The 27,572-nt window shown below is 45.5% G+C and overlaps 1 protein-coding gene across 1 annotated transcript in view; it reads right to left on the bottom strand.

The window, feature by feature from the left end:
- LOC124046196 (agrin-like) overlaps positions 1–27,572 on the bottom strand; it is a 516,157-nt gene that overhangs the window by 60,871 nt on the left and 427,714 nt on the right. Inside the window, 7 exon segments of the mRNA XM_046366308.1 lie at positions 2,716–2,869; positions 2,871–2,987; positions 2,989–3,080; positions 3,283–3,402; positions 10,950–11,064; positions 12,751–12,878; positions 16,103–16,228. Coding sequence (XP_046222264.1) covers positions 2,716–2,869; positions 2,871–2,987; positions 2,989–3,080; positions 3,283–3,402; positions 10,950–11,064; positions 12,751–12,878; positions 16,103–16,228 — 852 coding nt within the window.

Below are 27,572 nucleotides of genomic sequence, written 5' to 3' on the forward strand. Positions count from 1 at the left end.
GTCGTAATCCATGCTTTCTGGGAATACTATAAAGTCCGGAGTTTGTGGGCGAAACTACAAAGTGAAGTATTGCAAAGTCAGAAGTATTGCAATGGAAATTTACTTCTAATCCGCTGTCTGTATATTTCAAGATATAGCATATGGGGGTGTAGTGAGATACCCAATGGGTTGGACGATTCTCTTCTCACCACTCATCTAGAAAAAAACGTATACTAAAAACTACTAAAAACTTGGAAGTCAATCAATCCGCCATCATTGACACAATGGAAAAGTCTAATGATTTATTATTCAAGTAACATCGGCGACAAGAAAAATAAAGGCGAAGTGGCAAACAATAATGCAGACACTAGGAATGGGGGTGTAAGCATGCAGGTCTGGGCAGAGGAGATGTAGTCATTGTTTGTGTGTGTCTGTAAATTGTTGTTCGTACAGTTGGAGACAAGAGCCTAGTTAAGGTAATATAGCCTAGCCTAGCTAGGTAGGTCATACAGTAAGCTCAACAGACAGATGTGTGGAAAGACAGAACCTGTGACTTACAGAATATGTGCTGGTGTGTATCGTCAGGTAGAAAAGGACAGCTTGATGATGCGTTTTCGATTTTATACTTGGAGTTTTGACACGAATGCACACATGAACGCACACACACACACACACACAAAACTAAGGTTACGTATGGAACCATGGTTATGTGAGCTATATGGATCACTTCAATATATTGGTACCACTCCAGGAGGTATGCTGTCGTAATCGTGTCCACAGATATCAGCGAGGGGCACTCTTCTCAGTAGTGCCCAGGACGCAGCCGCACCTCGTGTTGAATGTGCCACCACAGATCCCAGCACTGGACTTCCAGCCAGGAGGTATGCTGTCATAATCGTGTCCACAGATATCAGCGAGGGGTACTCTTCTCAGTAGTGCCCAGGATGCAGCCGCACCTCATGTTGAATGTGCCACCACAGATCCCAGCACTGGACTTCCAGCCAGGAGGTATGCTGCTGTAATCGTGTCCACAGATATCAGTGAAGGGCACTCTTCTCAGTAATGCCCAGGATGCAGTCGCACCTCGTGTTGTATGTGCCACCACAGATCCCAGCACTGGACTTCCAGCCAGGAGGTTTGCTGTCGTAATCGTGTCCACAGATATCAGCGAGGGGCACTCTTCTCAGTAGTGCCCAGGACGCAGCCGCACATCGTGTTGAATGTGCCACCACAGATCCCAGCACTGGACTTCCAGCCAGGAGGTATGCTGCTGTAATCGTGTCCACGATCCAGTGAGAGAACCTCTGCTTTGATAGCCCAGCCCCCAGGACTCTCCTCATCATAGCAGACAAAGAGCTGGTCTATTGTTCCCCATGACCGTGTCCGCTCCACATAGGCAGCCAGTGCCGGAGGGTACAGGGCACAGCATGCCGGAGGGAGGCACAGACTTCCCTGCCACTGCTGGGGGGCCGTAAGCAGAACCTTGGGGAGGAATGATGGGTTGAGACGGAGAGATTATACTCCTCCCCCGGGGTCCATCCGGTAGCACTCAGAACTTACTGAAAGAACATGGAGCTCACCCACCCTCTTAATGGAAGTAATTTCTAACAAGAAAGCCACCTTCATAGAGAGGTGTTTCAGGGAGGCAGACTCCAACGGTTCGAAAGGCGGCTTTGTCAAAGCTGCCAAGACCACATTCAGATCCCAGCTCGTCATTGAGCGGGTCCTAGCTGGACGCAGGCAACGAACCCCCTTCATAAACCTGGAGAACAAAGGATAGCGCCCCACCGGCCTGTCCATCCACCCCACAAGGCAGGAAGATATAGTGGCCAAATACCCTCTCAGTGTAGAGGCTGCCAATCCCTCATCCAAGCGAGACTCTACCTCAAACCATTTCGGACGTCTGCCGAGAAAATTAAAGAGAATGTGTGCCTATATATAGGTGCAGACCCCAGCCATGACACAGGTGTACACGGGAATAAATCTGCAAATCATCACCTCGGATGTATCCCTCCACCGCGTACACACTTGTTTCTCTCACTCTGCCATTACATTATCCTCTTTGTTCTCCAAACTCAACAAACTCCTGAGCCGTCGGTTTCTCTGTCTGCCTTTCTTTGTCTCGGGAGAATGTAGGCTGATGAAATCATCTTGTCTAATGATTTGATTGATTGAGGGAGGCTATGGGGCTGTCACTCACACACACACTCTGACTCGAACACACATTTCCACCAGTTAATCCCGATCAAAACAATTAGTGTAAATTATTTTAAGATGCAGCTGCGTGAGGTAATTTCTTATCAGAGACCATCGAGTGGGAGAAACTTAGGGGAAAAAAGCTCTTGAGATTGCTCTGACAGCACTCAACAGTTGATTTTGACGCTCGGCACAGCAGACAGTGATTTGATATCAGTTTACTTTAGTGTTGACTAGTAGAGTCTGATAAAATCGTTGGTTATTTACCTAGTGGTGTAGCAACGTTGATAGAGGTTGGGTATCAATTGAGTCAAATAGACTGGAAGGGAAGCTGTATGGGTATGTGCATTGTCTTTGATGCAAGGTAGGGTTCAGTTCAGCACTCTCATTTCAGGACATCAATACTTAAATAGAAACCTACTGTTCTCTTCTAGGATTGTGATCAATTCCATCTCCCTTTCAAAGTTCAGAGATGGAACCTAAGGTTTGTGTTTGTTTGTGTGTGTCGGTCAAGGAGGAGGGCGAGGGGGCACCACTCACATTTCTCGCAGACAGCGCCCCCTCTCCCGGCGGGGCAGATGCAGGTGAAATCGGCGCCGTCGTCCTCGCAGGTGCCGCCGTGTCGGCAGGGGTGGGAGTCACAGGGCTGCTGGCCCTTGGTGTAGTGGGGCACAGGGCTGGTCCTGTGGAGGGGGGGTGATAGTAGTGGTGGGAGTGGGGGCCATGGTAGAAGGGGCGGCGGTGGTCCGGCGGCTGGTATAGGGACGGCGTGTGGTGCCCAGGGGACGGCGTGTGATGAAAGGGGAGTTGGGGGGGCGGCAGCGTGGTGCTGGTGGCAGTGCTGGCAGTGGGGGTGGTGGCGGTAGCTGTGGTACTGGTGGTGAAGTAGGGGAGGGAGAACAGGCCTGGTAGACAGATGAAGAGAGGGAGATTCAGAGAAAGAGAGCAAATGTCAAGGAGCATGTCAGTCTTGGACTTTGATACAAGAACCAAAAAATGTCTACTCATGCTCACATCGTCCTTCCAAAGAACATTTCATGTCCTCTCATGCTTCATGTTTGTAATTACATGTAAACAACGCAAGCCAATCCCCTGGGTGTGTCCTACCATAGTTGTTGAAGCGAATATTCTCCTCCTCTGGCTTCTTCACCACAATGGCTGTCTCCTTGGCTGCCTTCAGCTGCTTGAGCAGGGCTCCTTCAATGTCCTGCGCCGTGAACCTGGTCTCTGTGGGACAACATGGAGGACAAAGATGTTCACAACAACCCAGAGGACACCACTCCCACTAGGACAGCTGTAGTTCTACGTATTTTATCTGTCCCAGAGCTAGCACACCTGATTCAACTTGTCAACTAATTATAAAGCCATTGACTAGTTACAGTAAATTAGTTCCAGGGCTACCACAGAACTGTGAAACATTTGGTCCCAGAGGAGAGGTTTGAGAGACACTGAACTAGAAGACAGAGAAGCAATGTCCTGAAATGGCAGGACATTAGGAAAGTCATTCCCCTCCCTCCATCCCATTGCAGTAAATATTTACGAGAGCGATCGAGGCCGCTTGCGACAAGACAACGACACACCATGACACACGACCATCCAACAAAGTTTCACTAAGGTTCAAATTAACCCTTCTCATAACATTTTCCTCAGATCGCCATTTGAAATGGCCGACGCAGAGTTCCTTTATGGCAGCGTCTATTGTGCGGATGTAAAAGACACTGAGCGGAGCCAGTAAAAAGAGAAGAGGCGTGGAGAAGGGCAAGGTTTTAGGGGTGAGGCACTGAAGCCTTGTTCACATTGGATTTTTTTGGAATATCCGATTCTAATCTGTTATTTTTCCTTCAGTCTGAACGGCTAAAAAGCACATGGAATCTGATATTTCAAGGCACATTTCACACCACCTTCGTAGATAGTTCGAAGTCGGATGCAAATCTGATTCCTGTCCCTGCGACTTGTATCTGAATGATAATATCTGATTTACTTGCCCTCAAGTGTTTTTTATACTTATTTGGCATATTTTGTTGCTTGCTAGCTACTCTGTTGACATTTAGGTAAGAACATGTGGTTGCTAACTCGTTACCTAGTTACACTACATGGCCAAAAGTATATTGACATGCTCGTCAAACATCTCATTCCAAAATCAAGGGCATTAATATGGAGGTGGTCCCCCCCCTTTGCTGCTATAACAACCTCCACTCTTCTGGGAAGGCTTTCCACTAGAACATTCCTTCAGGGACTTGCTTCCATTCGGCCACAAGAGCATTAGTGTGGTCGGGCACTGATGTTGGGCGATTAGGCCTGGCTCGCACTCTGCGTTCCAATTCATCTCAAAGGTGTTCGATGGGGTTGAGGTCCTTCACCAAACTTTACAGTTGGCACTATGCATTGGGGCAGGTAGTGTTCTCCTGGCATCCGCCAAACCCAGATTTGCCCGTCTGACTGCCAGATGGTGTAGATTGATTCATCACTCCAGAGAACGTGTTTCCACTGCTCCAGAGTCCAATGGCGGCAAACTTTACACAACTCCAGGCGACGCTTGGCATTGAGCATGGTGATCTTAGGCTGCTTGGTCAAGGAAACCCATTTCAAGAAATTCCCGACAGTTATTGTACTGACGTTGCTACCAGAGGCAGTTTGGAACTCCGTAGTGAGTGTTGCAACTGAGTACATAGGATTTTTATGTGTTGCACGCTTCAGCACTTGGTCCGGTTCTTGGTCCGGTTCTGTGAGCTTGTGTGATCTACCACTTCGCGGCTGAGCAGTTGTTGCTCCTAGACATTTCCATTTCACAATAACAACACTTACAGTTGACCGGGGCAGCTCTGGTTGGAAAGGTGGCATCCTATGACGGTGCCATGTTGAAAGTCACTGAGCTCTTCAGTAAGGCCATTCCACTGCTTTGAAATCATACCTTGAAGGCAGAACTCAGTGTGTCAGAGTGAGCAATGAGCTGTCGCCCACTCGTAGGTATGATGTGGGCGTGCCCCAAGGGTCAATACTGGGGCCCCTCCTTTTCAGCCTGTACATTAATGATCTGCCTTCTGTCTGTACTGGGTCTGAAGTTCAAATGTATGCAGATGATACAGTGATATATGTGCATGCAAAGAGCAAACAACAAGCTGCACAAGAACTCACTACTGTAATGGTCCAGGTTACAAAGTGGCTCAGTGACTCGTGTTTGCATCTCAATGTGAAAAAAAATGTTTGCATGTTCTTCACAAAGAGGGCAACAGATGCTACTGAGCCAGATGTCTGTGTCAGGGGAGAAGCTCCAGGTGGTATCCAATTTTAAGTACCTTGGCGTCATACTTGATTCCAACCTCTCTTTTAAAAAGCATGTGAAAAAGGTAATTCAAATAACTAAATTCAATCTAGCTAATTTCCGATTTATACAAAATTGTTTGACTACAGAGGTAGCAAAACTTTACTTCAAATCTATGATACTCCCCCACTTAACATACTGCTTGACTAGTTGGGCCCAAGCTTGCTGTACAACATTAAAACCTATTCAGTCTGTCTTACAAACAGGCTCTCAAAGTGCTTGATAGGAAGCCCAATAGCCATCATCATTGTCACATCCTTAGAAAACATGAGCTCTTGAGTTGAGAAAATCTTGTGCAATACACCGACGCATGTCTTGTATTCAAGATCCTTAATGACCTGGCTCCCCCTCCACTCAATATTTTTGTTAAACAGAAAACCCAGACATATGGCAACAGATCCACAAGGTCTGCCATGAGAGGTGACTGTATAGTTCCCCTAAGGAAAAGCACCTTTAGTAAATCTGCATTCTCTGTGAGAGCTTCCCATGTCTGGAATACACTGCCATCAGAAACACATAACTGCACCACATACCACACTTTCACAAAATGCTTGAAGACATGGCTAAAGGTCAATCAGATTTGTGAACATGGTCCCTAGCTGTGTGTTGCCGCTTTCCATGTTTTCTGTTGTCTGTAGCTTGTGAGGTGTGGAAACACTTTGTTGCTTTTATGAATTTTGTCTTGCTGCTTTTTGTTCTATGTTGCTCTGTCTGTATGCTATGTTTTCTTGTCCTATGTTGCTATGTCTTGCTTGTTCTATGGTGCTATTGTCTATATTGTAATTGTTTTTAATAACCTGCCCAGGGACTGCGGTTGAAAATTAGCCGGCTGGCTAAAACCGGCACTTTTACTGAAACGTTGATTAATGTGCACTGTCCCTGTAAAAATAAAATAAACTAAACTAAACTAAACTAAACTGCTAATGTTTGTCTACGAAGATTGAATGGCTGTGTGCTCGATTTTATACACCGGTTGCAACGGGTGTGGCTGAAATAGCAGAATCCACACATTTTGGCCATGCAGGGTAGTTGACTACTGTGCCTAGCCAAAAAGCAAAGGTGACAACAATTGGTTGTTAAATAACTTCTGAGTGATAGGAAGCACAAGCACAACCACTAATCAGCCTACACTACTGTGCACACACCCTTCGTTACTATGACAACTAGCATAGCCATGTCAGCAAATGACTGTTGTCTGAAAACACACACATCCGAATTGATGACTTGTAACTTGTTGTTTGGACAATCAGTATTCCAAAACAGAACTGATTTGAGCATTAAGGCCTGCAGTGTGAAGAATGCTTAACAGCACTCTGGGGCTGAAATGAACCCAGTTCTGAAAGACAACGCCACCAAGCTCACTGAGAGGATTTGTTTTGTTAGTTTTTCCCTGTTGGCTCTTACAAATAACAAATATAGCCCATGTCTGAAAAAGAGAATAACAATGAAAATAGCATAGCCAGGGTCTAGTGTGTTTTGTAAAATGGAATGACTTCCTGAACAATAATGCCAGTGCAGTGATACACTGCCGTAGCCTTTTGCTTACATTGGCATTTAGAAACTAATGAATGTGCTACACTAGCCATAACTGTCACAGTCATACTCTGGACCTAGTTTTGTCCCATGGAATAAATGTTGTGGGTCTTTATGTTTTTCCTCAAAATCCTGGATTATCGGACCACCATTTTATTACATCTGCAATTGCAACAAATAATCTGCTCAGACCCCACCAAGGAGCATCAAAAGTCGTGCTATGAATTCACAGACAACACAAAGATTCCTTGATGCCCTTTGAGACTCCCTCTGCCTACCCAACGACGTCAAAGGACAAAAATCAGTTAACCACCTAACTGTGGAACTCAATTTAACCTTGCGCAATATCCTAGATGCAGTTGCACCCCTAAAAACATTTCTCTTAAGAAACTAGCTCCCTGGTATACAGAAAATACCCGAGCTCTGAAGCAAGCTTCCAGAAAATTGGAACGGAAATGGCGCCACACCAAACTGGAAGTCTTCCGACTAGCTTGGAGAGACAGTACAGAAGAGCCCTCACTGCTGCTCGATCATCCTATTTTTCCAACTTAATTGAGGAAAATAAGAACAACCCAAAATGTATTTTTGATACTGTCGCAACGCTATCTAAAAAGCAGCATTCCCCAAGTGAAGATAGCTTTCACTTCATTAGTCATAAATTCATGAACTTCTTTGAGGAAAAGATCATGATTATTAGAAAGCAAATTACGGACTCCTCTTTAAATCTGCATATTCCTTCAAAGCTTAGTTGTCCTGAGTCTGCACAACTCTGCTAGGACCGAGGATCTAGAGAAACACTCAAGTGTTTTAGTACTATATCGCTTGACACAATGATGAAAATAATCATGGCCTCTAAACCTCCAAGCTGCATACTGGACCCTATTCCAACTAAACTACTGAAAGAGCTGCTTCCTGTGCTTGGCCCTCCTATGTTGAACATAATAAACGGATGTGTACCAAACTCACTAAAGATGGCAGTAATAAAACCTCTTGAAAAAGCCAAACCTTGACCCAGAAAATATAAAAAACTAATCGGCCTATATCGAATCTTCCATTCCTCTCCAAATTCAAGAAAAGGCTGTTGCGCAGCAATTTACTTCCTGAAGACAAACAATGTATACGAAATGCTTCAGTCTGGCTTTAGACCCCATCATAGCACTTGTGAAGGTGGTAAATGACCTTTTAATGGCATCAGACCGAGGCTCTGCATCTGACCTCATGCTTCTAGACCTTAGTGCTGCTTTTGATACCATCAATCACCACATTTTTTTGGAGAGATTGGAAACCAAAATTGGTCTACATGGACAAGTTCTGGCCTAGTTTAGATCTTATCTGTCGGAAAGATATCAGTTTGTCTCTGTGAATGGTTTGTCCTCTGACAAATCAACTGTAAATTTTGGTGTTCCTCAAGGTTCCGTTTTAGGAGCACTATTGTTTTCACTATATATTTTACCTCTTGGGGATGTCATTCGAAAACATAATGTTAACTTTCACTGCTATGCGGACGACACACAGCTGTACATTTCAATGAAACATGCTGAAGCCCCAAAATTGCCCTCGCTAGAAGCATGTGTTTCAGACATAAGGAAGTGGATGGCTGCAAACGTTCTACTTTTAAACTCAGACTAAACAGAGATGCTTGTTCTAGGTCCCAAGAAACAAAGAGATCTTCTGTTGAATCTGACAATTAATCTTAATGGTTGTACAGTCGTCTCAAATAAAACTGTGAAGGACCTCGGCGTTACTCTGGACCCTGATCTCTCTTTTGACGAACATATCAAGACTGTTTCAAGGACAGCTTTTTTCCACCTACGTAACATTGCAAAAATCACAAACTTTCTGTCCAAAAATGATGCAGAAAATGTATCCATGCTTTTATTACTACTAGGTTAGACTACTGCAATGCTCTACTTTCCGGCTCAGTTGGTAGAGCATGGCGCTTGTAACGCCAGGGTAGTGGGTTCGATCCCCGGGACCACCCATACGTAGAATGTATGCACACATGACTGTAAGTCGCTTTGGATAAAAGCGTCTGCTAAATGGCATATATATATATATATATAAATAAACTTCAGTTAATGCTAAATACGGCTGCTAGAATCCTGACTAGAACCAAAAGATTTGATCATATTACTCCAGTGCTAGCCTCCCTACACTGGCTTCCTGTCAATGCAAGGGCTGATTTCAAGGTTTTACTGCTAACCTACAAAGCATTACATGGGCTTGCCCCTACCTATCTTCGCGATTTGGTCCTGCCGTACATACCTACACGTATGCTCCGGTCACAAGACGCAGGCCTCCTAATTGTCCCTAGAATTTCCCTAGAAGCAAACAGCTGGAGGCAGGGATATCTCCTATAGAGCTCCATTTTTATGGAATGATGCAGAAAAATGTATCCATGCTTTTGTTACTACTAGGTTAGACTACTGCAATGCTCTACTTTCCGGCTACCTGGATAAAGCACTAAATAAACTTCAGTTAATGCTAAATACGGCTGCTAGAATCCTGACTAGAACCAAAAGATTTGATCATATTACTCCAGTGCTAGCCTCCCTACACTGGCTTCCTGTCAATGCAAGGGCTGATTTCTGGAGGCAGGGATATCTCCTATAGAGCTCCATTTTTATGGAATGGTCTGCCTACCCATGTGAGAGACACAAACTCGGTCTCAACCGTTAAGTCTTTACTGAAGAATCATCTCTTCAGTGGGTCATATGATTGAGTGTAGTCTGGCCCAGGAGTGTGATGGTGAACGGAAAGGCTCTGGAGCAACGAACCGCCCTTGCTGTCTCTGCCTGGCTGGTTCCCCTCTTTCCACTGGGATTCTCTGCCTCTAACCCTATTACAGGGGCTGAGTCACTGGCTTACTGGTGCTCTTTCATGCCGTCCCTAGAAGGGGTGCGTCACTTGAGTGGGTTGAGTCACTGATGTGATCTTCCTGTCTGGGTTGGCGCCCCCCTTGGGTTGTGCAGTGGCGGAGATCTTTGTGGGCTATACTTGGCCTTTGTCTTCGTCTCAGGATGATAAGTTGGTGGTTGAAAATATCCCTCTAGTGGTGTGAGGGCTGTGCTTTGGCAAAGTGGGTGGGGTTACATCCTTCCTGTTTGGTCCTGTCCGGGTGTATCATCGGATGGGGCCACAGTGTCTCCTGACCCCTCCTGTCTCAGCCTCTAGTATCTATGCTGCAGTAGTTTATGTGTCGGGGGGCTATGGTCAGTTTGTTATATCTGGAGTACTTCTCCTGTCTTATCCGGTATCCTGTGTGAATTTAAGTATGCTCTCTCTAATTCTCTCTTTCTCTCTCTCGGAGGACCTGAGCTCTCAGACATTGCCTCAAGACTACCTGGCATGATGACTCCTTGCTGTTTCCAGTCCACCTTCCCGTGCTGCTGCTCCAGTTTCAACTGTTCTGCATGCGACTATGGAATCCTGACCTGTTCACCGGACGTGCTACCTGTCCTAGACCTATTATTTGACCATGCTGGTAATTTATGAACATTTGAACATCTTGGCCATGTTCTGTTATAATCTCCACCCAGCACAGCCAGAAGAGGACTTGCCACCCTTCATAGCCTGGTTCCTCTCTAGGTTTCTTCCTAGGTTTTGGCCATTCTAGGGTGTTTTTCCTAGCCAACGTGCTTAAACACCTGCATTGCTTACTGTTTGGGTTTTTAGGCTGGGTTTCTGTACAGCACTTTGAGATATCAGCTGATGTACGAAGGGCTATATAAATTCATTTGATTTGATGATTTTTTTTGATAACAGTACATTTGCCATACTATACCATACAGTAAGGGCTGGTTTCTTGGACTAAGAAGCACTTTCAAAGGACAATCTCCATTGAACATGCTTTTTAATCTGTGTCCGGGAAACTGGCCCAGAGTGTGTTCATCATGACTTTTTATCAAATAGTTCTTACCTGGGTTGAAGTGGGCCTCGATGAAGGCCAGGATGGAGTTGCTGGGCGCCAGGCTGCGGACTTGGACACTCATAAAGTCCTTCTGCACCTCTGATTTACGGAACAACTCGTTCAGCTGAGCCAGGGATGAGAAACACATTCATTAGTACATAGCATAGACAAATATTTTGCCGTTTAGGTTGTCCCTCCCTGTTTCAGTCTGTTTTGTTCTGTTTTGTGCATAATGAATACAACCAGGATGATGAATGAGCGAGTTAATGAGCTCTGTGCAGTGGCTCATCCAATTTGAGTGCAGTAAACTCATTTCCCGGAAGGATGGGGGGAAACTATGTCTGCATCCAAAATGGCACCTTATTCCCTGTATAGTGCACTACTATTGACCAGGGCCCCTGTGCCATTTGGGACGCAACCTATGTCAGGGAATAGGTCTTCTACTGTGTAGAAGCACATTGGGCCTGGTCTGGGTGCACAAATTGACATTTTGCTGCAGATAGTGGTATAATTACATGAACATGTTTTTTTCTGAGGCAGTGGTAAATGTCAGGTTAGCATGGCACACACTGGCTGCTGATTGGTTTAGCTTCTGATTCACAATGTGGGTGTGTGCTTTTGGTGCCCAAATGAAGTCCAAGTCACTGTCAGGAAGTAAATAAGCTTGTAATGGTTTCATGCTTCCCTACTAGAGAGAGCATAACGTTCATCATGTATCTCACTCTGTTGGCTCAAGTTGACACCTTGAGGGAGACATAAGGCGCTGTACCAAGTAGCTGACCTAATTCTTGTTTATTTTCAAAAATAGAGCTAACTCCTGCTGACCACTCATCTCAAGAGATTTTGAAGCACACACAATTGGGTTATTCTCCTGTTCCTCCTCTGTTCACTCCAAATGATTTGTATGGGGGTGAATGACATTATTATTATTATTATTTTTTTAACCTTTATTTTACTAGGCAAGTCAGTTAAGAACAAATTCTTATTTTCAATGACGGCCTAGGAACAGTGGGTTAACTGCCTGTTCAGGGGCAGAACGACAGATTTGTACCTTGTCAGCTCGGGGATTCAAACTTGCAACTTTTCGGTTACTAGTCCAACGCTCTAACCACTAGGCTATCCTGCCGCCCCATCACTCCCACTACACTATATTCCATTTTCTATACTAGCCTACTGTATGTTTATGTCTCTGTACATACTCCTCAGGTAACCCTGCTGGGTAGAGGGCGGGACTGCAGGTAGCATAACAAAACCAATCTGTGTGTGTCCAGCCACAAACCCCCACACGGCCACACTGAACCAGAAACATAGCCACTTCTCCCCCTCTCTAGATTTAACCTCAGGTGATATCCACACACAGTCTCTAGCAGACAAACACACACAAGAGGCTAGAGGGATGGTTTTGCTATCTCGTGCCACAGCTGGCCCCCACAAGGCGTAGGATGCATACACATACAGACACACAGTCACACACTGAGTGTTGTGGGGTGGTAGATTAGGCTTCGACGCGGGCCAGTGACACCATTTCAACAGCTGGAGATAAGCACACGTGTGCGTGCGTGCGCCCACACACACACACACACACACACACACACACACACACACACACACACACACACACACACACACACACACACACACACACACACACACACACACACACACACACACACACACACACACACACACACATGCAATGTCCCCGTTTAAGAGTGAGCATTAACTTTGACAACCCACACTTGTTCGACAGACCGTTTTTGAATCACTGACTATGGCAGCTAGTTCTGTATGTAGGGGGGTTGCTACTCACAGCACTCTCGATGCTCCTGGCTGTCTCGCCAAACAGCTCAGACTTGGGATCCTCCATCTCAGGGGTGTAGAAGACCTCCTGGCCCTCCACCTGGTCCAAGTGCAGGAAGCCGCTGAACCGCATGGTGGCTGGGAGGAAATGGTGTCACACACAAGTTATAAACGTTTACTTTCTGTACCTGTGAGGCATGTGGTGCCCTCAACTACCCGCCCTCAGCTTCAGACAGTGACCATTTGGGTGGGGTAGTGCCAGTCTGGGGTTAGTGATGGAGTGTGTGTGTGTGTGGGGGGGTTAGTGTGGTTGTTTTTTATGCTGGGTGTGGCTGTGGAGTTGAGGGGGCAGAGCCTGTGATTGGCTGCAGCGGAAGTGGAAAGAGTGGATGGTGGGATATGAAGGTGGAATGAAAGAAGAAGAGAAGAGGAAGAGCAGAAGGGCAGGGGGTGGAGTAATGGAGTTTACCAGACTGAGACTTGTCCCAAAAATTGGCAGAGGCATGGAGGACTGAGTAGAGAGAGAGATCAGTTAGACAGACAGGAGATATTGACACACATATTACAAATACAAGCAGAGAGGGACAGACAAGACAACACGCATAACAAAAATGAAAAAGTCTCCAAAAAAGTCTCCAGCTTTGGCAAAGACAGTCCCACACCTTGCCCTTAAACATCCCCATTTCCCTGTTCAAAATCCTTCAACCCCCAACGACCTCTTGCTATTGTTCCGGCAACACAATGGCAGGGAGACTCAAGACATCGTGAAAGAGAAGAGTGAAATAAAGCAGGAAGCAGGAGAGAAAGGGGGCTGGAGAGGAGATGAGGAGAGGCGCTGATGCTGAGGTTTCATGCCACGGCTCATAATCAGCTGAACAAATTGCCCAAATCAATCATGGTGCCCTGTTTGGAGCTCGCATGAAAAAAAGTGAAGAGCATTTGTATGATTATCGTGGAAGATAGCCATAATTGTCTCCTAATGCCGCCGAACCGGTGACTGACAAAACTGCATGATAAGGACTTTTTTTGGCCGTTGTCTCCGCACGACACACATTGATTCAAATCTGATGGGGCAGCTATTAAATAGGAACAAATGGGGAAGGTTTGGATGGAGAGCAGAAAAAAGAGGAGGAGAGCAATAGATCAGATTATTTTTATATGGGTAGAAGACAAAACAGAGGAGGCCATTTTTCCGACGAGCAGCAGCCGTGATGGACAAAGAGAGGGATGGGGAATTACCAGATAAGGTTGAACTGTGAAATTTAAAAGGCCTTGTCTGAGTTTAACTTGCCACTCGCAACTTGCATTGGGAAAGTGGACAGAAGCTTTGTTCTTAGTATTAACATATTCAACTCTGACGCCCTCTGGTGGCATTTTGTAAATGACTCATAATATTGTATACTACCCTCATAAAATAGATTTCATCCTACAAACACATGATTAGTACTGTTAGAAAGGTAAGGACTGTGGGATTATGATGAAGGGGGATCAGAAACAATGTGACTATAACAGAGCCTTAGATACAGCAGATAAAACAAATGTGTTTGTGTGTGTGTGGGGGGGGGGGGTGTCACAATTGAGAGATTTGAATGTCTAGGTTTAACATTAAATATGTAAACAATTATTGTTCCAAAAGGCTGTTTTTTTATGAAAAAACCTAATGGTGTCACTCTAAACATGCACAAATTCCCAGACAGGACTTGTGCAATCTAATTTTTCGTATTACAGGAATTATTTTTCATCTTACTGGAATGATATACATATGAGCAGCAGGAGACTGGCAGGTAGCCTAGTGGTTAGAGCATTGGACTAGTAACCGAAAGGTTGCAAGATCAAATCCCCGAGCAGACAAGGTAAAAATCTGTCATTCTGCCCCTGAACAACTGTTCCTAGGCTGTCATTGTAAATAAGAATTTGTACTTGCCTAGTTAAATAAAAATAAAATAAATGAGGAGAAAGCTGAAGTCTCCACATATCCATTGATGTAAATATATCCCATCTGATTCCCAGTTTGTCCAGTATGGGAGCACATGATGTCTCTTGGCAACCCCAAACCAAACCTCTGGTTTGGGTCGTCACTGTGCCAAAATGGCTGAACAGACACGACTTTTCCTATTGTAAACAAGTGAGATAGTTTGATTTCCGTAAAGACAATGGCTGTAGCTTTCAAATGGTACGTGACTTTCTAATTTCTGACAAAAAAAGAAGCTTTTCAAATGGGAAACCATGCGCATGATACATATACTGTAACTGATACAAGTTATTACACTTTTCAGATGTTTCAATGGTGTGGCAACAAAGTCAGAGTAATTGAAATCACTCCCACTCATGCTTATCTGTGCTAGACAGAAAAAAACAAATATTGCGACTACGAGGATGCATAAAAATGTTTGCACTGACTGTAGGGATTTCGGACGGTTAAAGGAACACAAACATGATCAAAATGTCCATTTGCACACCAATAAAATTTGTCCACACCTTCTGATGATCGTTTACAGGGCGATCTAAAGTAAACTACGCCTGTTTTCGCTAGGAGTTAGCAAATAGCGGTTAGCTCCTCTCCTCAGAGAGATCACTTACACCATCAATACAGGAGGAAAGTAAAGCAAGACGCTCCGCTGATAGATATTACACCTTGCCGGTCGCCATGGACTTGTCAGTTCCATCCTAATGAGTGTGATATCATCCTTTCTCAGGGGTAGAAATAGGTCTGGCGTATTGATTAAGGAGCGATACACTCTATAAAATCGGTAACTCTTTGGCAGAATGAGCTATCGATCGACAAACGGCGGGTGTGACACCGTTAGCGCCTTGCCACTGCTGACAAATGGATGTTTGTGCATTGCGTCATTGCGTGATGTGGCATACTGCAGATGTACTGTACCGAGACTGTATTGTAGTGCTAATAGCTTGATTTAATTTCATAGACGGTAGCGACTGGTAATGTTGGTGTGATTTCATTTCATGGACGGTAGCGACTGGTAATGTTGGTATGATTTCATTTCATGGAGGGTAGCGACTGGTAATGTTGGTATGATTTCATTTCATGGATGGTAGCGACTGGCAATGTTGGTGTGATTTCATTTCATGGACGGTAGCGACTGGTAATGTTGTTATGATTTCATTTCATGGAGGGTAGCGACTGGTAATGTTGGTGTGATTTGATGTCAAGGACGGTAGCGACTGGTCATGTTGGTGTGATGAGATAGAAGCAACACAGCTCTAGATTTTTATGAGCACATTGTTTCATATCCAATAGTCCTCATCAATTACAAGTGTACCTCCAAAAGGGGTTGAAGAGAGGTGAGGTGGTAAGTATAGGAGGGGAACAGGAGAGGGAGGTTGTGGTGTGGGGTACTTACAGGGGCATTTGGCTCCCTCAGGGCTGCTGGAAGCCGTCTTGCCATCAGGACAACAGCCGAAGGGTGTGTTGTCACACGACGAGCGGTCCTCCGCTGTGCGGATGGTGTTGGCCTCGGCTGTGGGGTCTAGGGGAAAGAGAGGAGGGTTCATAATGCTTTATAGCTCATTTTAATGCTTCATAATACCTTTGTAACCCCAACCTCGGAGAAGCTGCATCTGGAGCTCATCTCCATTATGAGAGCCATACTGTAGTAGCTACATAATGGGCTGCATACCGTTATAATGGCACTAAGTACTTTGTGATGAGGGTTGATGAATAACCACGGAAACAGCTAATCTCTTCCACTGATTGGGCGATTGATATCTGCACATTTCCACTGATTGGCAGATGGCAATCTCCAAACACTTTGTCCCAGAGAACATTGCCTCTGCTATAAATCTAGGAATACCCTGACCTCATCTCCAATGGGGTAAAGTGGCTACTCTCACAGTACACCAGGGAATGGCCTGCACCCGTTTCTCTCTTACGGGGATAGGTTTCTCTGTGGAGCAGCTTAACGGTCACCCTATGATTAGAAATGATCGTAGAGCAAACAACCGTGGCTTGCTGAATAAGTCATTAAGACGTCAAAGGGGGAAGGTTGTCTCTTCAAGGACTCCCTGTCGTCGCCCTCTGAGTGAAACACCCGCCGCTATGACAGGAGTCTGGAGAAACAACTCTAGGTCAGGGATTGGAAGGAAGGGAGAGAATGATGGAGGGAAGTGTTGGCGCCTACAGGGCATCTGTTGGCACATGGATTTATGGACCACAGCAATTGAGTTGGGAGGATGGTGGTGTAGGGAGGTTTTTCTATTGCTCCATTGGGAGGCAAACACAGATCTACCCAACCACAACCACCCCCCTGTTTACATAAACATACAACTAGACGCACAGACAAATAGGAGACCCAGGTCTCCTTGGCAGACAGGCCATGTGTGCCAGGCGTCAGCTAGCGCTCCGGTCCGCTGGTGACAAGAGAATAAATCTGCAAGAGGGAAAAGCGTCAGAGGAAGCGCTGAGGCTCGTGTTCCATCAATTCAGGAGTGTCAAAGCAAGCTGTTGGGTCACAGAGCTTTGGAATGGTAAAAAAAACTCTGATTGAAAAGGGTTAGTCAACAGGTCTCTGGAGTGTGGTGCTTGGTGGAGTGGTTTAGCTATAAGGCCAGAATGCCGTGGAGGGATTTTACTGTGTAGAGTGAGAGTTGTGTTCCGTATCACTATGCTGCAATGACAAGGTAAGGGAAATTCTTATCAAGCTATCAACTCAGCCTTGAAACAACCCCCCAACATAAGCCAATAATCTCATCAACTTTCTGTTTTCCATTTCTACAAAATCTGTTATGTGTGGAGAGAAATGCTTCAAATATGAAAATAGCTTCTTATTTTGACAGAATGGAGGATACTGTGACAACAGTTTCCGTTTGGAACACATTCTTGTATTTCTCTGCTTATTAACGTTTGGATTAAACTGAATGCAAAGGACACTTTGAAATCACACTTCTGTTGTGGTGACATAACATCAGATAATGACATGTATAACATCAAACAATGACATGTTTAAAATGTAAGCATGACTTTGTTTGATGTTATACATGTCATTATTATCAGTTTAATCCAAATCCTAGCTAACATTGAACCTGTTTGGTTAACTTTAGCTAGCTATAACAATTGGGATTTAAGTAAATTGTTTAACTAGCTAGCTAATTAACGTTACATGTCTAAACAAAAGACCCCCAGGTTAAAGCTTGATGTTAGCCAGCTAACGCTAGCGGAGGTTAGATGGCTGGCTTGCTAGCTAACATTGAAACTGTTTGGTTGACTTTAGCTAGCTATGACAATCGGTTTGTATTGCTTGCTGTTAGGGTGACCAGATGTCCCCGTGTTTGGTGGCCTGTCCCCGGAAATGTCCCCGTTTTTAACTGTGCATTAAAAACAGACTGCAAAGTGAAATAATATATACTCACTCTTCTACTAACTACATGTTGGGGCCTAGTTTTAGAGAAAACTGCTGTGGAAAACTCGTCCAGAAGCTAGCAAGTATCAAGTGAATCCACAACATCACCACAAACAAACAACGTTACACTTGTTTGAGATACTAGCTAATGATGTTATGTCACAATTTATTATATAGATAGATGCTCTGCTTTGTAAGGTTTTAAATAGGTTATGCTAGCTAACATTAGCTATGTCGATTAAGTTATCTAGCTAGGTTAGCCAGCTACTTTCATGGTAGCTAGGTTAAAAAACTTTTACATGTAAACATGCAGTGGACGGGCTATTTTGAAAATATGATTATATTAAATTCATGCACAATTAATTATGATAATATTTATTTGTAGATTACAATTTTACTGGTTTGGCATGATAAGTAGTGTGAAAATATATTTTGACATTTTCATGGATAATATTAGCATAATGTTTCTGTTGAGAGTGGAGAGGGAGGAAGACTGGATAGGAAGAAGAGTGAAAGAGATAGAGGAGGAAAGGTAAAGATATGATTACAGAGCCTGCCAAATTATTATTCTAAACCATTTTTTTTATAAAATACAAAAATGAGGCAAGCAATGGGAATCTATTAACCAACGTATTTGATCTAATAGTGTACTATTTATTATTAAAGATTTGAGAAGAACGAAAAATTAAGGGAGTAAAAAGAGTGAAGCGAGGAGAGTGTGGAAGAGTGAGGTGGAAAGGTAAAGAGAAGGAAAGCAAGAAAGAGCTGGAAGACGAGTGGAGAAAGATTGGAGAAGAAAAGTTTAAGAGAGTAAGAAGAGTGACAAAAGGAGAGTGAAGAAGAGCAGACAGAGGAGGTACAATTGGCTCTTTCCAAGAAACGGAAATGTCATTTTAAAGACAACATGATGAGAGAATTTCCATGTATACGCTCAGGTCAAGACGATAGCATGGTTCACTGCACCCTTTGTAATTCCTCTCTTTCAAAAGGCAGCGGGGGAAGAACGGCAGTGGTAGAACAGCAGACGAAAAAGCATAAAGCCTCTCTGATTGCCCGTGTTGGTATGCACTCTGTCAACACATTCTTCAAGCTTTGCGACGCAATCATAGTTAGAGGTCTATGGACTGCACAGCACAACTGACACGAAAGCTTTATGAGCCGAAGTGTACATGTGCTAGGACAAAATGTGAAGCCATAGTGAGTAACGTGTTAGCACCATGGACAAGACAGGACCTAGACCAGGTTGAATTTGTGTCCTGTCCATTGATGCGTTCAATCTTGGACATGTATAGCTGCTGCCAGATATTCTAAGATACAGTGTTGCAAAAAAGTATTTAGTCAGCCACCAATTGTGCAAGTTCTCCCACTTAAAAAGATGAGACAGGTACATAGGTACACTTCAACTATGACAGACAAAATGAGAAAAAGAATCCAGAAAATCACATTGTAGGATTTTTAAGGAATTTTTTTGCAAATTGCGGTGGAAAATAAGTATTTGGTCACCTACAAACAAGCAAGATTTCTGGCTCTCACAGACCTGTAACTTCTTTAAGAGGCTCCTCTGTCCTCCACTCGTTACCTATATTAATGGCATCTGTTTGAACTTGTTATCAGTATAAAAGACACCTGTCAACAACCTCAAACAGTCACACTCCAAACTCCACTATGGCCGAGACCAAAGAGCTGTCAAAGGACACCAGAAACAAAATTGTAGACCTGCACCAGGCTGGGAAGACTGAATCTGCAATAGGTAAGCAGCTTGGTTTGAAGAAATCAACTGTGGGAGCAATTGCTAGGACATGGAAGACATACAAGACCACTGATAATCTCCCTCGATCTGGGGCTCCAAAGTAACAAAGCCTACCATCAGTAACACACTACGCCGCCAGGGACTCAAATCCTGCAGTGCCAGACATGTCCCCCTGCTTAAGCCAGTACATGTCCAGGCCCGTCTGAAGTTTGGAGCATTTGGATGATCCAGAAGAAGATTGGGAGAATGTCATATGGTCAGATGAAACAAATATAGAACTTTTTGGTAAAAACTCAACTCGTCCTGTTTGGAGGATAAAGAATGCTGAATTGCATCCAAAGAACACCATACCTACTGTGAAGCATGGCGGTGGAAACATCATGCTTTAGGGCTGTTTTTCTGCAAAGGGACCAGGATGACTGATCCATGTAAATGAAAGAATGAATGGGGCCATGTATCGTGAGATTTTGAGTGAAAACCTCCTTCCATCAGCAAGGGCATTGAAGATGAAACGTGGCTGGGTCTTTCAGCATGACAATGATCCCAAACACACCGCCCGGGCAACGAAGGAGTGGCTTCGTAAGAAGCATTTCAAGGTCTAGAAAATCTTTGGAGGGAATTGAAAATCCGTGTTGCCCAGCAACAGCCCCAAAACATCACTGCTCTAGAGGAGATCTGCATGGAGGAATGGGTCAAAATACCAGCAACAGTGTGTGAAAACCTTGTGAAGACTTACAGAAAATGTTTGACCTCTGTTATATACCCTTCGTTGGCAATGACAAAGCATTGAGATAACTTTTGTTATTGACCAAATAATTATTTTCCACAATAATTTGCAAATAAATTCATAAAAAATCCTACAATGTGATTTTATGGATTTTTTTTCCTCATTGTGTCTGGCATATTTGAAGTGTACCTATGATGAAAATTGCAGGCCTCTCTCAAATCAAATCAAATTTTATTTGTCACATACACATGGTTAGCAGATGTTAATGTGAGTGTAGCGAAATGCTTGTGCTTCTAGTTCCAACAATGCAGTGATAACCAACAAGTAATCTAACTAACAATTCCAAAACTACTGTCTTATACACAGTGTAGGGGATAAAGAATATGTACATAAGGATATATGAATGAGTGATGGTACAGAGCAGCATACAGTAGATGGTATCGAGTACAGTATATACATATGAGATGAGTATGTAGACAAAGTAACAAAGTGGCATAGTTAAAGTTGCTAGTGATACATGTATTACATAAGGATGCAGTCGGTGATGTAGAGTACAGTATATACGTATGCATATGAGATGAATAATGTAGGGTAAGTAACATTATATAAGTTAGCATTGTTTAAAGTGGCTAGTGATATATTTACATCATTTCCCATCAATTCCCATTATTAAAGTGGCTGGAGTTGGGTCAGTGTCAATGACAGTGTGTTGGCAGCAGCCACTCAATGTTAGTGGTGGCTGTTTAACAGTCTGATGGCCTTGAGATAGAAGCTGTTTTTCAGTCTCTCGGTCCCAGCTTTGATGCACCTGTACTGACCTCGCCTTCTGGATGATAGCGGGGTGAACAGGCAGTGGTTCGGGTGGTTGATGTCCTTGATGATCTTTATGGCCTTCCTGTAACATCGGGTGGTGTAGGTGTCCTGGAGGGCAGGTAGTTTGCCCCCGGTGATGCGTTGTGCAGTCCTCACTACCCTCTGGAGAGCCTTACGGTTGAGGGCGGAGCAGTTGCCGTACCAGGCGGTGATACAGCCCGCCAGGATGCTCTCGATTGTGCATCTGTAGAAGATTGTGAGTGCTTTTGGTGACAAGCCAAATTTCTTCAGCCTCCTGAGGTTGAAGAGGCGCTGCTGCGCCTTCTTCACGACGCTGTCAGTGTGAGTGGACCAATTCAGTTTGTCTGTGATGTTTATGCCGAGGAACTTAAAACTTGCTACCCTCTCCACTACTGTTCCATCGATGTGGATAGGGGGGTGTTCCCTCTGCTGTTTCTTGAAGTCCACAATCATCTCCTTAGTTTTGTTGACGTTGAGTGTGAGGTTATTTTCCCGACACCACACTCCGAGGGCCCTCACCTCCTCCCTGTAGGCCGTCTCGTCGTTGTTGGTAATCAAGCCTACCACTGTTGTGTCGTCCGCAAACTTGATTATTGAGTTGGAGGCGTGCGTGGCCACGCAGTCGTGGGTGAACAGGGAGTACAGGAGAGGGCTCAGAACGCACCCTTGTGGGGCCCCCGTGTTGAGGATCAGCGTGGAGGAGATGTTGTTGCCTACCCTCACCACCTGGGGGCGGCCTGTCAGGAAGTCCAGTACCCAGTTGCACAGGGCGGGGTCGAGACCCAGGGTCTCGAGCTTGATGACGAGCTTGGAGGGTACTATGGTGTTGAATGCCGAGCTGTAGTCGATGAACAGCATTCTCACATAGGTATTCCTCTTGTCCAGGTGGGTTAGGGCAGTGTGCAGTGTGGTTGAGATTGCATCGTCTGTGGACCTATTTGGGCGGTAAGCAAATTGGAGTGGGTCTAGGGTGTCAGGTAGGGTGGAGGTGATATGGTCCTTGACTAGTCTCTCAAAGCACTTCATGATGACGGAAGTGAGTGCTACGGGGCGGTAGTCGTTTAGCTCAGTTACCTTAGCTTTCTTGGGAACAGGAACAATGGTGGCCCTCTTGAAGCATGTGGGAACAGCAGACTGGTATAGGGATTGATTGAATATGTCCGTAAACACACCGGCCAGCTGGTCTGCGCATGCTCTGAGGGCGCGGCTGGGGATGCCGTCTGGGCCTGCAGCCTTGCGAGGGTTAACACGTTTAAATGTCTTCCTCACCTCGGCTGCAGTGAAGGAGAGACCGCATGTTTTCGTTGCAGGCCGTGTCAGTGGCACTGTATTGTCCTCAAAGCGGGCAAAACGTGGGAGAACTTGCACAATTGGTGGCTGACTAAATACTTTTTTTGCCATCTGTATATGGTGGCAACACATCTGTCGAAACAATACTGCTTGATTTTGTTGAATTGAAAGGAGAAACAGCAGAGGAGATTGCAGCTGAGGTCCTGGTGGTCATCCAAAAATGTAACCTGCAAAACAAAGTCGGGGCATTCTCTGCCGACAACACAAATACCAACTTTGGAGGACTAAATAGGCTGGGGAGAGTCAATGTCCATACCAAAGTTAAAAACGCTCTGCAGCGGGAGGTGATTGGCTTAGGTTGTCCTGCCCACATCATTCATAACACGGCCAGAACAGCTTTGGTTATGATTCCCCTTGGTACCTGCTCACAAAGATATTTTCATATTTTCACCGTCAGAGTAGAAAGTTTGTTGGCCAGGAGTACCACGTCCGCCCACGTGTTCTCGCACACCCCGAGAGCTTCTGGTCAGCGGGGTGGTGGCACCGGGATCCTCATCTCTCCCAAGTGGTCATTCTCTCTTTCTCCCCTTACCCATCTGTCTATCGCCCCCTTTGAATTCCATGCTGTCACAGTTACCAGCCCTTTCAAGCTTAACATCCTTATCATTTATCGCCCTCCAGGTTCCCTCGGAGAGTTCATCAATGAGCTTGATGCCTTGATAAGATCCTTTCCTGAGGACGGCTCACCTCTCACAGTTCTGGGCGTCTTTAACCTCCCCACGTCTACCTTTGACTCATTCCTCTCTGCCTCCTTCTTTCCACTCCTCTCCTCTTTTGACCTCACCCTCTCACCTTCCCCCCCTACTCACAAGGCAGGCAATACGCTCGACCTCATCTTTACTAGATGCTTATTAGATGCACTAACCTCATTGCAACTCCCCTCCAAGTCTCTGACCACCACCTTGTATCCTTTTCCCTCTCGCTCTCATCCAACACTTCCCACACTGCCCCTACTCGGATGGTATCGCGCCGTCCCAACCTTCGCTCTCTCTCCCCCGCTACTCTCTCCTCTTCCATCCTATCATCTCTTCCCTCTGCTCAAACCTTCTCCAACCTATCTCCTGATTCTGCCTCCTCAACCCTCCTCTCCTCCCTTTCTGCATCCTTTGACTCTCTATGTCCCCTATCCTCCAGGCCGGCTCGGTCCTCCCCTCCCGCTCCGTGGCTCGACGACTCATTGCGAGCTCACAGAACAGGGCTCCGGGCAGCCGAGCGGAAATGGAGGAAAACTCGCCTCCCTGCGGACCTGGCATCCTTTCACTCCCTCCTCTCTACATTTTCCTCCTCTGTCTCTGCTGCTAAAGCCACTTTCTACCACTCTAAATTCCAAGCATCTGCCTCTAACCCTAGGAAGCTCTTTGCCACCTTTTCCTCCCTCCTGAATCCCCCCTCCTCCCTCTCTGCAGATGACTTCGTCAACCATTTTGAAAAGAAGGTCGACGACATCCGATCCTCGTTTGCTAAGTCAAACGACACCGCTGGTTCTGCTCACACTGCCCTACCCTGTGCTCTGACCTCTTTCTCCCCTCTCTCTCCAGATGAAATCTCGCGTCTTGTGACGGCCGGCCGCCCAACAACCTGCCCGCTTGACCCTATCCCCTCCTCTCTTCTCCAGACCATTTCCGGCGACCTTCTCCCTTACCTCACCTCGCTCATCAACTCATCCCTGACCGCTGGCTACGTCCCTTCCGTCTTCAAGAGAGCGAGAGTTGCACCCCTTCTGAAAAAACCTACACTCGATCCCTCCGATGTCAACAACTACAGACCAGTATCCCTTCTTTCTTTTCTCTCCAAAACTCTTGAACGTGCCGTCCTTGGCCAGCTCTCCCGCTATCTCTCTCAGAATGACCTTCTTGATCCAAATCAGTCAGGTTTCAAGACTAGTCATTCAACTGAGACTGCTCTTCTCTGTATCACGGAGGCGCTCCGCACTGCTAAAGCTAACTCTCTCTCCTCTGCTCTCATCCTTCTAGACCTATCGGCTGCCTTCGATACTGTGAACCATCAGATCCTCCTCTCCACCTTCTCAGAGTTGGGCATCTCCGGCGCGGCCCACGCTTGGATTGCGTCCTACCTGACAGGTCGCTCCTACCAGGTGGCGTGGCGAGAATCTGTCTCCTCACCACGCGCTCTCACCACTGGTGTCCCCCAGGGCTCACCACCTCAAGCTGAACCTCGACAAGACGGAGCTGCTCTTCCTCCCAGGGAAGGACTGCCCGTTCCATGATCTCGCCATCACGGTTGACAACTCCATTGTGTCCTCCTCCCAGAGCGCTAAGAACCTTGGCGTGATCCTGGACAACACCCTGTCGTTCTCAACTAACATCAAGGCGGTGGCCCGTTCCTGTAGGTTCATGCTCTACAACATCCGCAGAGTACGACCCTGCCTCACACAGGAAGCGGCGCAGGTCCTAATCCAGGCACTTGTCATCTCCCGTCTGGATTACTGCAACTCGCTGTTGGCTGGGCTCCCTGCCTGTGCCATTAAACCCCTACAACTCATCCAGAACGCCGCAGCCCGTCTGGTGTTCAACCTTCCCAAGTTCTCTCACGTCACCCCGCTCCTCCGCTCTCTCCACTGGCTTCCAGTTGAAGCTCGCTTCCGCTACAAGACCATGGTGCTTGCCTACGGAGCTGTGAGGGGAACGGCACCTCAGTACCTCCAGGCTCTGATCAGGCCCTACACCCAAACAAGGGCACTGCGTTCATCCAACTCTGGCCTGCTCGCCTCCCTACCACTGAGGAAGTACAGTTCCCGCTCAGCCCAGTCAAAACTGTTCGCTGCTCTGGCCCCCCAATGGTGGAACAAACTCCCTCACGACGCCAGGACAGCGGAGTCAATCACCACCTTCCGGAGACACCTGAAACCCCACCTCTTTAAGGAATACCTAGGATAGGATAAAGTAATCCTTCTCCCCCCCCCTAAAAGATTTAGATGCACTATTGTAAGGTGGCTGCTCCACTGGATGTCATAAGGTGAACGCACCAATTTGTAAATCGCTCTGGATAACAGCGTCTGCTAAATGACTTAAATGTAAATGTAAATGTACCATGACATTTTAGGACACAGCAATGTTCGCTGGCTGTCCATGCTCCCTGCTCTAGAAAGTGTGCTGAAAAGGTATGTGCCATTGTAATGTTTTCTTTCTTAAGACAAATGCCCTGTTGTCCTGCGAGCAATGTTCGAAGATCCACTGACTGAACTTTGGCTGGCCTTTGTCCATGGAAACTCGACCATATTCAGTGGCATGATCAAGATGCTTGAATGACAGGACCACTGTGCTGTCAGCTGTAGTTCTGAGAAACATTGAGGCAAAATTGACTGCAAGACGTGATGACAACTTCATTCCAGTGGTCAGAGGACTTCTGAGAGAGCTAGAGGACAATGGAGCCATGTCTAAAGAGAGCTTTCTCAAAACATCCCAATCATTCTTCACTGAACTACTTGCAAGCATGGGGAAAGCACACAGACAATCTAAAAGATTCACATTGTCTACTTTTAAAAAGGCAACCTCTGCGTGAAGACATCCAGAAGGCAGGAAAAATGCCCCAATGTGACCATCAATGAGGATGCATTGTTTGACGAGGTTACTGGCCTGCAAGAGTTCCTAAAGGGGGGATCGCTTGAAGAATGGAAAACATCTGAGACACCGTTTAGTCAGAGATGGAGCACGGTGGTTAACCACTTCAAAGAGAACGACATCCCACACACTAACCTGGCTAGATTAGCGTCTGTTGTCATGTGCTTACCTGGAAGTAATGCACCAGTCGAGAGAGTGTTCTCCCAAATGAACGATATGCAGTATGGACAGCAGCAAGAAATAGGTTCACAGTTCCTACCATCAAGGTCATGCTTATTGTGAAGACAAACTTCAACCTCCCCTGCCAGGAGTTCATGGAGAAGCTGGCCAAAGACAGAGCAATCCTGAAGAAAATACATTATTCTGAGAAATATACAGATTAGGTTGGTATATTATGTAGTTACCAATCTCATCAGCATCTTATTTCTTTATTATGATAAGTATTTCACATATACTATTGTCTGTTTTTTTCAATTTTTCTCATGTTCTCTTTTGCTCTTATTCTAGCAGGACCACTGAATGTCTGTTCAGATCAGTTCTGTCTTGTCTGTGGTGTTTCTGTAGTATAGTTGTTTTCTCTGTCACAGTGGGCAGGGTAGCCTAGTGGTTAGAGCACATGTACACTAGTAACCGGAAGGTTGCAAGTTCAAATCCCCGAGCTGACAAGGTACAAATCTGTCGTTCTGCCCCTGAACAGGCAGTTAACCCACTGTTCCTAGGCCGTCATTGAAAATAAGAATTTGTTCTTAACTGACTTGCCTAGTTAAATAAAGGTAAAGTAAAATAAATACATGACTAGACTAAATACATGAACCTGGAATTGTCCCCCTTTTTCATTTCATAGAAAGTAACATTGGATATTTTAATGATATATTGACCACCGAACTGGAAATCTCCCCGGTTTTCATTTCAGAAATCTGGTCACCTTATTTTAGCTAGCTAATGTTCGTGGAGGTGAGATGGCTGGCTTGCTACATTAACTTACATGTGCATTAACATAACATTAACTTACATGCATGAAGTGTGGGTAACATTAGTATCTGAAATTTGTCTTTCATCAGTAGAACACGCCTGCCTCTCCTCCACCAGTTATACAAGGAGAATGGTCTAATGCCTCACATCAAAAAGAGAGCTGGCCCAAGCAAGCACAGGTTATACCTGAAGCATGAGGACGTGCAGCGAGTGGTGAACTTCATCAACAACTACGCAGAGGATAATGCAGTAATATTACCA

This window comes from Oncorhynchus gorbuscha, linkage group LG10 (genome assembly GCF_021184085.1).
Source record: "Oncorhynchus gorbuscha isolate QuinsamMale2020 ecotype Even-year linkage group LG10, OgorEven_v1.0, whole genome shotgun sequence".
In the NCBI taxonomy this organism is placed as follows: domain Eukaryota; kingdom Metazoa; phylum Chordata; class Actinopteri; order Salmoniformes; family Salmonidae; genus Oncorhynchus; species Oncorhynchus gorbuscha.